Genomic DNA, 13,451 nt, shown 5'->3' with positions numbered 1-13,451 from the left:
GGTCATGAAGAAGTCGACAAGAATGTAAACATTCCAGTGCCAACTAGTGGGAAACAGGTGATTACAGAGACAGTCCTAGCGTGTTAGCCAAGCATATTTTGTTTTATTTTAAATGCTGATGGCACCTAATGGCCAAAGATATAAGCTAACTTTAATAGTAGGAAGTATACAAATAATTAATTTTATCACATAAATTTTCATTTTGTTCTTGTCCAAATTCAGCTTTAAATTTTTAGTTCTTTAAATTTTTATTTTAAACCACCACAGAAGTGGACAATTATTCACCTTCAGAATTATACCCAATTTAGCATTACATCCTGAAATGAAATTACAGTGAGCAATAAAAAAAAAATATTTTTAAGCTCATATGCAGTAAGCTAGCGAATAATTTACCACAGATAAGTTCTTCCCCTCTCCCATAGGGAAGGTCTGTAAGAAAGTTGGTTTTGTCACACAATTATTGTTTACAAACAAAGTACAGTACAGGCAGTCTCCGGTTAATGGTGATCCAGTTTTATGGTGCTTGTCTAGCGACGAAAGTCAGCAATTTTCAGCGCCGAAAATCGCTGTTTTCTGCTTATCGGCGCCGATAATTGGGTATTGGGGCTGATACATACCTAACAGAGGCACCAATAACCAAAAATCGGCGCTTTTCAGCACCAGTAAGCCCCGAAAATCACCAGTTTTCAGTTAGCGGCAATTTTTGGTTAACATCACACCCTCAGAAACAGAACCCCGCCAATAACCAGGGACTGCCTGTAGTTCTTGATGGAATGTCACACAGTAGCAGAGATATCACCCAGTTTAAGTTCATATGCAGAATTTTGGATGATGTAATATTGATGCTTGCAGTTTTTCAAGACAAGTGGAATTTTTTATTTTTAGAAAAATCTTTCAGCTTTTGTCTTCCTTTCAGTTTTTCATCTGTTTTATCTGTTATTAGTACATTGAATTTTTAAATAACAATTGAATTTTAAACTTTACAAATCACTCATCATATTATGATGTTGAATAGCATTGTTGATCCCAGTGCCTGGGCTTTATCCCTAAACACTACATCCATCCATCCTTCCTAATGGTGGCTTCCTTGCCTTGATTTTTGCAGGAGGTTAAGCAGGTCAACCGAGATGGTACATTTTGCCGGGTGTTGCTGTCAATGCATGCATCCTGCTCAGAAGTGTTGGATCTTGTCAGTTATTTGCGCCCTCGTAAAGTGTATCCAAATGTCATCCCTATGAATTCATCACGAGAGGAGGTAAGTACAGTAAATAGAAAAGAAATGTTTTTGCATTGTGTTGCCTTTTAATATATAAGGGCGTGTGTTTGTTATCTGACTTTCTTGAATGTCTTTACACATTTAATGTATATAACATTTACATCAGTCGATTTATTTCTGAAATTTCTTGGAAAGGGATGCAATTGTATGTAATTCCAAAGTGTCAGGCCAATGTTGAAGATATTTTTAGTGAGATAAATTAAATTTGTTCTTCATGTTTAGGTCACATGAATTTTGTTTAAAGTTCATTGGCCTTTTGGAGGCATCTGAAAAATAGTCGTAAGATACACAGATTTCTCACACAGTACTTATAGTTGTATATTTAAATAGAAAACATGAATTTTTTATATTTGGAAAATGGCAAAGGTGCCTGTGACATGACTACTTTTTCTCCTAGGAAGACTGGTAAACTATGAGATTGTAGTTATGTAACATCTTTCAGGGGTCATAAGGAATTGATTTTTTTAGGGAGGGAAGAAACTTTTTCTGAAATCATTATAGAAAATGGTAATATGTCATCCCTTTCCCTTCCATTGAGGTTCTGATGACTGTATTTTTATAATATTTTGGGGCACAAAAACTAGCAACATGCTATGAAAAGGAAATTTTCAGACCGGTTAAAGAGAAACATTTTATGCCCGAGAATATCAGTTGCCACATTCAGTATTGCTACAACCAAGAAATCTGATAAGGGTCAACTCCCAACGTAATAAAGTCACAAGTCATTTCATGTCAGTGTCAAACATGGTTTAAGTAAAAATTATCCAACATTATAGAGATTAAAAGACATTTCAGTGCTGAGATGCCTCTGAGTACAAAACCATCTTTCAGACAAGTAGAATTGAAGGTAATTACTGCATCAACTGCAATAAATTTTTAGAGCTTCAATCTTTCTTATTTGTGGTGTTTCTCTGTTACTGTATTCTACCAGTAACTCTCCCATATTCATCATATCTTTACATATACTGTAGATGCAGAAGTAAACCGTCACTGGAGGTAATTCTTTCAATAAAAAAGAATACAGTACAGGCAAGTTAAAAAGTAGCTCCAGTGTTCATAATGAAGTTTATGCCAAGTCCAAAATAAGGTTATTCCCTTGGTTGTTCCTTGGGTAAGTTCTAGGCCATGTTTCACTCAGGCTCTGTTGATCATGGTCTTGCTAGAAGACAAGAATGGACTGATCAGCATTGGTGAGTCTCAACCTTAATATATCGGATGTCAAAATAGATTTGCAGTTCTAGAAATCATATCAGAGGAGGAGCAGACAGTGAATGAAGGCTAGTTTGAAATTATGAAAGTAAATTACAGTACTCTGCTGAAAAAGAAGAACTGGGTATAGGATGACAAGACAGAAGCCTCGGATATCAGATGAGACCAGGGATATAATAAAAAATAAACAGAATCAAAAGGTACAGGAAAGAAAATTTAGGTAGGAGATGAAAAAAATTGCAAGTTGAACAGGGTAAGTAGTGGTGTAAAAATGGAGATCAAGTAGAGTTAAGAGAGAATACTGGAACAAAAAGGCTGATGTGTAACATCAGCTTCAGCATCTAGGTTGAAATTCACTATTACTACTCAGTGACTTGCCTTCATGATGTCAAATTTTATTTTAAGTTTAAAACATTCTTATCAGATTCTTTCATGAAGCCATATCAAAAATGAAATTATTCAAGACAGAAAACTTTCCTCTATAACTGTATCTATATAATTTTCACTGGGAAAAACCAAGTATTTTATTTTTGATAGTGTTTTTGGCATTACATCTAGTATGCACTACATCAGTATCTATATGTCCTGTTTTTGTTCGTCAGCATTCTTAGCAATTTTTTTTTCACTTTTTTTGTCCCCATTTCTACAATATCTGTGGCTTTAACAAACATTAAGCCCTCAGAGGCAATCAGTGACTCAGTTAACATCTGATCCAATTCTCAACAAGCAACAAGCATACAGCCCCTTTTCATCCAAAATTTGGTCCTTTTAACTATGAATTGTGCATGAGATGGAGAGAGGGCAACAAAAGTTATTGGTATTAATATCTGTGCAGAAATAAATCATGACTGATGCAATATATGAACACTAATTAAAGAGTATAAAAGAAAAGAATGAAAGAAAACCAAAATAAAATTACACAGGCATTGTGTAAGGAATAAAGGAAAGCAAATAGCTGTAAAATTAGAGAAAGAATATTCAGTATTCAACACAAAATTATACAAATGTTCTACAGATAAATGCTGATAGAGGAAGCTGTGAAAGCTTCCCATGAATACTTACACCTTTATGTAGGACCAGATTGGTTAAGGCCTTTTTTATTACCGTCCATCAGCACCACACACATAACAATAACTTTGGCAACTTCATACACATGGAAAGTATATTAAAAGTACAGAAAACATAAGTCCTAAATTAGTGGGTATCTTTGGGCAATTGGGTGTGTACTCAAAGATACCCAAGCTATTAAGTCCTTACCATATTATATATTACTTTTTATGTGTAAGAATTTGGCAAAGTTGTTGCAAGGAGATATGTACCCTTCATTGTATTTGTATTGTTTGGGGGTAAATATTACCTACTGTTAAAGTTAGCTTACATCTTCGAGTTGTTGGGTGCTATCGGCTTTCAAAATAAACAAAAGAATACTGCTTGGCTGACCCAGATGGACTGTCAGTAACACAGTGTGTGTTATCAGTGGTGATAATGAGTTTTATTTTTTTCTTGTGAAGTTTATGAGGAGTGGTGTGGTGAGAGGATGAATAGTTTTGTAACATATTGGAAAATGCAGGAGGCCAATAGATTATGAAGATAATTCGTTAGGTTTGGCCATAAGCTTACTTAGTCTTTTCCTCCTCCCTCCAGTGTTACTCCTCCATTGCCTAATAGGTTGATTCCCCTCTTACTCCCTCTGCTCTGCCTTCTTATACTCCTTATGTGGTTAAGGAGAAAATGATAGGGTTAAGAAGGTAACAGTGTACTTATTACATCATTTAGACCGTTGACCAAGTGTGTTATGGGTAAAGATCATGGTTCCTCTGTTATGATTGGCCTTTATCTGTTTCCCCCGTGAGAGAGGTGTTGGAGCCTTCATCTGTCTATAGGCCCACCCTCTGGACTGCCCTGCCTCAGCAGGTCTTCCCCTTAGCCAGGGAATCTAGGCATGTCTCAGGGCAGAGGGCTGTGCCTTTTGCTACCCCTCTCTTAACCATCATCTGTCTCGAATTCAACCCATTTGTGGAAGGATTTATTAGGCATAGTTAAACACTTTTGTAAACCAGCTCACATGTTATCCTCATCTGGTGAGAGTGGCAGTGATGTGTGTGTGTGTGTGACCCAGTGGAGTTATCTAGGGATTATAGACATAGAATTCCAGTTACTTCAGTGGTTTTTGAGCTGCTCATCAGCACTTAAGTTGTTCAGTCATTTACTGGCCCTGCCATTTCAGCTCTTCCTTTAGACTTGAAAGATTTGAACTGTTATTTGGATGATTCTCCTCCAGTTTTTTTTAGTTAATTCATAGTTCACATTGTTCTGCTTTTCCGTATCTTCGCTGAGGATAAATCAATTGATCAGTGCTTTTTTGTATGCTAAAACAAGAAGTTAAAGCTATTTGATATTGTTAAGGCATGTTTTGAGGTGATCTCAGAAGTGTATCATGCGCAGTTGGTCCTCAGAATTCCACTGCATTGGTTTCCAGTTTTATGAAGCTGCTTAGAACTATATGTCAGGACAGACATGATAACAAATTTTCAACATTCTATTCAAGATGCAAGTTTTTTCACATTATTTGCCCCATGAAAGTGAAGAGCTCTTTAATCGGTAAGGTACTTTGACCTAGTAGTACTTATGAAGTCAGTATATTGTTCTTAGCCCAAAAGCCTCAATTGCTGTGCCAAGTAATAAAAAATAATAATATAATAGTAATAATGTAATAATTAAAGTAATGTTATTCATGAAGGGGCAGCAGTTCTTGATCAGGCATTGGATCATTAACTTGCCTTGATACACCTACTTCCAAGGATTAGGGAGGAATGTCTTATGTTTTTACAACTCAGTTTTTAAGAGTAACAGCTACAGTTGTGTTCATATTTATATTCTTAAGTAGCTCCAGCTCATCAGTTAGTTGTTTTTGGCATGTTACATCATTTCTCCTTAACCCCAGTGTTTCAGGCCATTGCCAAAGATGTCTTGAATCAATCAGAAGAATAGAGGTTCCTAGCACAATCTTTGAAGTCTTCCCTCTAGCCTCTTACCCTGCAGAGCCCTTTGTTGGCTGAGTCGGTTGAGCTTTAGACCGTCATTCGATGGGCCGGAGTTCAATTCCCGCCGCCGGCTGATGAAGAGTTAGAGGAATTTATTTCTGGTGATAGAAATTCATTTCTCGCTATAATGTGGTTCGGATTCCACAATAAGCTGTAGGTCCCGTTGCTAAGTAACCAATTGGTTCTTAGCCACGTAAAATAAGTCTAATCCTTCGGGCCAGCCCTAGGAGAGCTGTTAATCAGCTCAGTGGTCTGGTAAAACTAAGGTATACTTAACTTTTCTTACCCTGCAGCTTTTTCTGCATGGAAGGTCTACTCAGAATGTCAGCCCAAACCACTCTCAAGTTCTTGTGCTTCATTAAGTGCTGTTAAGGTGATCAAGGCTTACATTCTGAGTGAAAGAATTGCCAAGGCAGCCATAACTGGTGCCTTGAACTCTCATGTCAAGTAGGAGGCGGTATACAAATTTCTAGAGTGTCTGGTAAAGCCTTGGTTAGTGAAAGTTCTCAGGAAAGATTACATTGTACCTTTTGTCATTCTTCCATTCCTGTCAACGTTCGTGATATCCTTCCCTGCCCATCCTCTTCACGCAGAGAAGTTCTGAGTTTTGCAGGGGGAGATCAAACATTTGTTATGCAAGGAGGCCAGTGAGCCAATTTTAGATTATAGTCGATTCACTTAAGGTATAGATTCTTGGGCCTACGAGACGTTTGTTTGGCGGCCTCTGATTGGCTGATACTGGGAGGTATGCAGCTCGCTCACTGTTGCATTTTAACGTCTGTAGCTCAGAAAACTTGAAATATCTTTATATTTCATCATTTATCTCACGTTTTACACAAGATAGGACAGTTTTTGGTCATACCATAGAATTCGATATTAATTGTACAACTAAATCATGATTTCTTGAAATCAGTAAGATAAAACAGAAAGGAATTACAACGAGTAAAAGTGAAGAGAGAAGCATTTCATTCTTTATACCTGTTTTTACATATCATTGGATTTTGCATCATTGATGCGATCAAGATAAAATAAAACTAGTGTTTTCATACAACAAATTCACCCTGAATACACTGGTGCTTTCAGATTTTAGATGCATGTGATATATGAAGAGAAAATGAAGAATTTGTCTTATTATGTTGCATCCGTTCTTGACTCAGTTTGGCAGTAGAAACCGAGAGACGGTGATCTGCAAAGCTGAGGCGCCGTTGACAGTTGCCAGTTAGCAGTGTGAGAAGTTAACAGTTTCGACTATATTTACTGTATGGTTATGTCATTACATTTTCTGTAAATAAAGGCATAGAATTCCCATTATGAATGTCGAACTTTTTCACTCCAAAATCATATAATTATGTCTGTACGTCTGGACATAATTATCTGATAAGAAAAAATGAATAATCATATGGATGCATCTGGATGTGTTGGCTTCAATTTAGGCTAGGTGAGAAATTTGCATACTGTAGGCTACATGATAAATAACAGGCCTGCACAATTATCAGATATAACATGTATATAGAGGAATAAATGTTCTGGTGTAAGAGCAGCTCAAACAAATTCTGAAAAAGACAGAATTTTTTATTTGTTATATCGCCAATAGATTTTATGGTAAGAAATAAAAAGATGTACTTTTTGTTCATTGAATGAACATATAAAAACTATCAGCTTTTCGTGTTATTGACCAGAGAAGCAAGCGGTCATTATAATGAACTCAATTATTTAGCCTGTTATTTACCATGCAGCCTACAGAATGTAAATTTCTCATCCAGACTAAATTGAAGCCAACACATCCAGATGCATCCATATGATTATTCATTTTTTCTTATCAGATATGTCCAGGCATACGGACATATATGATATTAGTGTGAAAAAGTTTGACAGTTATAATGTGAATTCTATGCATTTATGTACAGAAGATGTAATGACATAATAATACAGTAAATATTGTCGAAACTCCAAACTTCTCATATCGCTAATTGGCAACTGTCAACGGCACCTCAACGCTCTCGCTGTTTGCAGATCACCGTCTCTCGGCACTATTGCCAAACTGAGTCAAGTACGGATGCAACATAATACGACATATTCTTCATTTTCTCTTCACATATCGCACACATCTAAAATCTAAAAGCATCAGTGTATTCAGGGAGAATTTATTGTATGAAAACACTAGTTTTATTTTATCTTGATCACATCAATGATGCAAAATCCGACGATATGTAAAAACAGGTATAAAGAATGAAATGCTTCTCTCTTCACTTTTACTCGTAATTCCTTTGTGTTTTATCTTACTGGTTTCAGAAAATCACAATTTAGTTGTACAATTAATACCGAATCCTATGGTATGATCAGAACTTTCCTATCTTGTGTAAAACATGAGATAAATGAAGAAATATAAACATATTGCAAGTTTTCTGAGCTACAAACGTTAAAATGAAACAGTGAGCGAGCTGTGGACCTCCCGGTACCAGCCAATCAGAGGCTGTCAAACAAACGTCTCGTAGGCCCAAGAATCTACCTTAAGTGAATCGGCTATAGTCATGGAGGTTACCACCAACTTTTTCTTGTTCTCAAGGGTTTGGGGGTTGGAAGGAGGCAGTATTGGACTTTTCCAGGCTCACTAAGCTTGTTCATTTTACTCCCTTTTTGATGGAGTCATTCCATTCAGTGGCGACTGGATTTCTGTTGACATGCAGAATGTTTGCATCCAAGTCCCGATCCATCTTCAGTTGTGGAAGTGTCTACACACTGTCTTTACAGGGAAGGTCTTCCAATCAGAGCTCCATGTTTTGGTCTGAGCATGGAACCACAAGTGTTGGTGTCATTACCAGGGTGGAGTCATCTACTTGGTTTCAGAGTTCTCCTATACTTAGATGACTGATAAGTCCTCAACAGTTCATTTCATGCGATCTTGAGGACAAAGGATTATCTTGTGTGTCTAGCCATTGGGCTGGGATTTTGATCAATGTCAACACATCTATGCTTACTCTGACCCAGGTGATCGTTCATCTGTGGATGAAGAATTGACTCTCTTTTTGGGATTAACAATTTTCTATTGGTTTTGAGAGAATTTTGACCCATTGAAAAGCCTCCAGCTAAGAAGTGGCTGTCTGTTGGGACACATGGCCTCTTTTGAGAAGTTTATCAGCATGGCTTGCCTAAGAGTGAGACCAGTTTAGTTTTGTCTTGTCTTCCATTCGCAACTCCAGTGGTAATTCCTTCAGATTTTTGGGGTCTCTTTGTTGGTAGGGAGATTGGTCAAGACTGATGATGGGTCTGCCTCTAGACCTCAAAGAGCCCAGACCTCACATTGTCCTCAAATACATCAGAAGGAGGTTGAGGAGCCATTTTGGGAAACATTGAAATATCAGGGAGTTGGACTGTAGAGGAAAGTCAGCTGCATAGAAACAACCTTGAACTTTTGGCAGTTTGGAAGGGTCTTATGTAAGGAAAAAGTCTGTTTGGAGACAAGATGATAGCAGTCGACTCTGACAATCCAACCTCACTGTCTTACATAAGGAGGCACAAAATCAAGAGATCTGTTCAGGCTAGCAGAGAAACTTCTCCTTTGGATAGAGTCCAGGAACATCATTCTTTTACCTCAGTTTGACTCAGCAGGAAAGGATGTTCTTTCGTCAGAATGGTTTCCTCATCCACAGGTCTACCAGTAGTTGTGGAACCTTTGGGGGGCCTCAATTATCAATTTGTTCACAACTGCCGAAAACTGAAAATTCCCAGTTTACTGTTCTCCATGCCAAGTTCCCCTGGTCGGGCCAATCAATGCTTTTCTTGTGGAGTGGTCAAATCTAGACCTTTATTCTTTTCCTACTCTCCTGTTTTGAGGAAGGTACTCTAGTTATGAGCTTTCCAGAACACATGGATGATTTTGGTAGCTCCTTGGTGGGTCCCAAAATGCCATTCAGGAAAGACCTCGGACAGTCTCATTTGAGAACATTCTGTCAAAAGTTCCCCATGCTTTATCTGACTGCGTGGAATTATCAGCCATTTTTTTTTACTGGAATTATCAGCCATTTTTTTTTTTACAAGCTAGAGGCTTTTTGAGAGTGGCTAGGCAATCAAACCTTATGCCCTAAAGGACCCCCACTGTTCGGCTGTATCAACAACAGTGGTCAGTTTATAGATCTTGGTGCTTTTCCAGAGGGATGTAAAGCACCCATACCTTTACAGACAACGTGATTAAGTTCTTTCAGTATCTCATGTATGTGAAGAAGTTTTCTGTGCTCGCAATTCATTGGATATCTCTTTATGTAATTATTTCTGCATCATGCTAACTTGAATATTACTGATGATTTAGATTTGATAGAGTTTTTCTGATATTTAGACTTAAGTGTAGTACTCAAGTATTCAACTTTACCTTAATTTGAGCCTTAGGATAAGGCTTCTTTGAGAACTTAACTTTAAAGTCAATTTTTCTTTTAGCTCTTGCTGTGGCAGGTATGTTAGTTTGCTTCAAGCTCCTTCTTGTAATGTGGACTTTGTTCAAGGGAATGCTTGTCTCTCTTCCATTATTAGAGCAAAAAATGATGTCAAAATGAAAGCCCTTCCCAGATTTGTGACTTTACCCAATTTTAAACTTTAGTAGGTGATAAAGAAGAGGCTTTGTTATGTCCATTTGCCAGAGAATGTGTCAACACATCGCATTGGAGGTGTAAATCAGTTTTTGCATCATATTGTTAGTTTTCAGAAAATCTCGTGTTGTGTTCAGGAAACATGAAGTTACACTTTGATGTATAGGAGCATAACTTCATGTCTGAAGGTAGTTGTCTTTAGTTTTGGACTGTCAGTTGTGTGCTTTCAACTCAGGCACAGAGTCCCTAGTGTTTTATGAGATACTTCTTTCCCTGTAATGATCTGTTGACAAGTCTCGCTACACCTTACACCCTGCTGTGGATCCACTCTAGGGATCACACAATAGGTAAGAATGTTCAGAAGCTTTTCCCTTTTGAAAAAGGCTTTTAGTTCACTTGGCTGAGCAGATGTTTTTTCTGGTTGCACTAACCCACCATCTTCATTCAGTGTGATAGTCAGCTAACTTTAACAGTAGGTAAGATTCATAGAAAATAATGAAAATTTTTGTGGTAAAATTAATTATTTTAATACTGTTAAAGTGAATACCCACCAAGTCTCTCCACATTTTAGTGGATGGTCAGGAAGAATTCTGACAAGAACATAAATAATCCAATGTGACCTAGTGGAAAATAGGTGATTATTGACAGTCTATTTGAGTCAGCCAAGCATGATTCATTTGTATATTTTGAAGTACAATAATACCTAACAGTGCAAAGATGTAAGCTAACTGTAACAGTAGGTAGGTAACCAAATAATTTTACATCATTAAAAAAGATTTTTATATGTTCCATTGCCTGATTTTACTGCGTATTTCTTTTCTCTTTTTTAAAGTATAATATTAACTTCTGTTGTGTGTTACCCCTCACAGTATTTACTACACATGTTACTGAGCAAAGCTGTCCAAGTCTTCCTCCTTTCCTCCTTTTCTGAGAAGAAAAGTAAAATCTAACAACAATAAAATTATTGTTTTCATAGTCAGGTGCTGTATAATATTGTTGATTTCCGTTATTACCCATTATCACTAAAAAACAAGGATAAAACTACCCAAAAATGCAATATGCCTTCAGCTTATAAATGAAGCTTCCTCAGGGTAGATGAAAAAAAAATTCTGTATAATTCTAATGAATTCATAATGATGTCAGGAACATTATTCAACAAAAACGAAAGAACTCTGGTGCTGGTCAGTGTGGCATTGTATTTTATGATTGAGGACACTGAATATTTGCGAAATGAGTAGTACAGTATGTCATAACTTAGGAACATCTCATTGAAGGCTATTTTACCAGCTCAGCAAAATAATAAATTGTGTTCTTTTTATTTAATTTGCTATATTCTTAGCTTGAATCAAAACTGTTTTCTCCATCATAGACCAAGAGGTTTCTTTCCTCAGTTCTAGAGCACTCTTTCAAAACAAGTAAACCATTTGTGACTTATGAACTTAACCATTCAGTCCAAAGCAACAACACTTGGTGAATTCTGTGATAATTTTTCTTTCCATGGTCAAAATATGGCTAATATTTTCACTGCACCTTCCAATAATCCTTTTAAGCAAGTTTCGTATGGCAGTCTTGTCTTCTTTCCATTCTTGTCTTTCCGATAGGGAGTATCATGTAATGTCACACTTTATAATTATTTAAAAAAAAAATTTCTATATTTTATGGATACAGTAATTGAAGATATAGCAAGTGATGATGTGGCCGCTGCAGAAATAATTTACTAGCGAGGACTGCAGAGGATGGCTACTTGCAAGGCAGATATTGATAAATGAGGCAGAATTGTTTAGGAATAGGATGCTGAAAAAAATGCACATACATAGAGAACCCAAGACCTTTCTGGATTTGAGGGATTTAATATACTCCTTGTATCAGGATGGTAAATGGGCAAAACATACCAGTTCTTAGAAACTTTGATGCCAGATGCCATTTGATGATTATATTATAATCTGTAGTCCATCTCTATCCTGGCCCGACGTTTTTAATATTGATATCAAGTTGCACGGATTACTAACAAGGTTATTAAGCCTGTTTATGCCCCTTTAATTATGGTCTTTATGAATTCATGGCTTCCTTCTCCATATCAGATTTATGGGGTTTTCTGGTGAGAGGGGTTAAAAGGTCAGTTAGTATGCCAAGATGGTGCTGAGGAAATTCCAGAAAAATATGGTACATAGGCAGTTTAGGTGATCAGATACTCCACTTTCTAGTAAGAATTCTACAGGAAAATTCACAAATGACTCCCAACGGTGATGGTGGTAAAAAGTGAATTTATGGATGAAGTCTTCTCCAGAATTATTGAGATGTGAATATACCAATTAGACTGTGGTCTATGCTGGAGCACAAAATTCCATCTAATTTTTGCCATGACTTATTAGCAAGTTTTGACAGATCATTTCATTGGTGAAGTTAGGACCAGCAAGTTAGTAGGCATTCAGGTAGCCCCATCATTAACCTGCTTGTGCTTCCATCATTATCTTTAACACGATGCTGCTCACTTGAAAGGTATTCAGTGCAGTGTGAATACAGATTTAAGCAGTATTGCAATGTGAAATTGTAGAGATCTCAGATAACTGAAGTTGACTTGTTCCTATGTGCTTTTTCATCAATCCCCTAGGCAAAAGTTTTAAGCAGTGACATTCTTACTAAATAAATAATGATTGTTGACATAGTGAGTGAGTGGACTGTTGCTAGTGAGAGGTACTTGTCAGTTTTAAAGCTTGATTTACTTTTGTTGACTTTATGGCATTTAAAAATGAATGAAGTAAGAGGGTTTACTTTTGGAATATTAAAATTAGCTGGTTCACAGTTGTTGATATGTAATCTGCAAGTCATTCTGTACCCTTAGCTTTTCTCTTCCTTACACATTACCTATGAAAATATCTTACCATCTACATCTCTTTCATTGAAACTTTCAGGATAAATTAAAGCTTTTTGTTCCCATTTTAAATACAAATTTGTGGTCACTTATGTAAAGAATAAAAAAATTGGTGAAATTAGTCTCATAGCTCTGTATGTGTACCTTTAGACTTGTGCCCTACCTCCAAATCTTATGGTTATCAGTATATTATTCAGGCACTTTGCATATTGTACTGTAAATGGGAAAATGTGTTCCATTCGATAAGACATTCTTTGCAAAGTCAGGTAATCAAAAGTACAGTATCTGTTAGTTTTATGTCATACCATTGTATGGGGGCCAGGGGTTAGCAATTTTTTGCTCAAAAAATTTTTGGTATGCACGTGATGTTTAGATGTATAGGTTTTTACCAAACCTTTAAGAGTACCCATGGCAATGAATTGAAGCCTGTAAAGAAGTATGATGTAATTTATTTAATAAGAATAATGAGA

General features: G+C 36.7%; 1 protein-coding gene across 1 annotated transcript in view; it reads left to right on the top strand.

Annotated features, from left to right (window-relative positions):
• The window catches only part of LOC136850625 (protein artemis-like), a 100,383-nt gene that overhangs the window by 82,280 nt on the left and 4,652 nt on the right, over nt 1-13,451 (top strand). The window contains exon 6 of the mRNA XM_067124323.1: nt 1,106-1,255. Within this exon, the coding sequence (XP_066980424.1) occupies nt 1,106-1,255 (150 nt within the window). The remainder of the gene's footprint in view (nt 1-1,105; nt 1,256-13,451) is intronic.

The sequence above is a fragment of the Macrobrachium rosenbergii genome, chromosome 22 (genome assembly GCF_040412425.1).
Source record: "Macrobrachium rosenbergii isolate ZJJX-2024 chromosome 22, ASM4041242v1, whole genome shotgun sequence".
In the NCBI taxonomy this organism is placed as follows: Eukaryota; Metazoa; Arthropoda; class Malacostraca; order Decapoda; family Palaemonidae; genus Macrobrachium; species Macrobrachium rosenbergii.
This window is presented reverse-complemented; position numbering and strand designations above follow the sequence as displayed.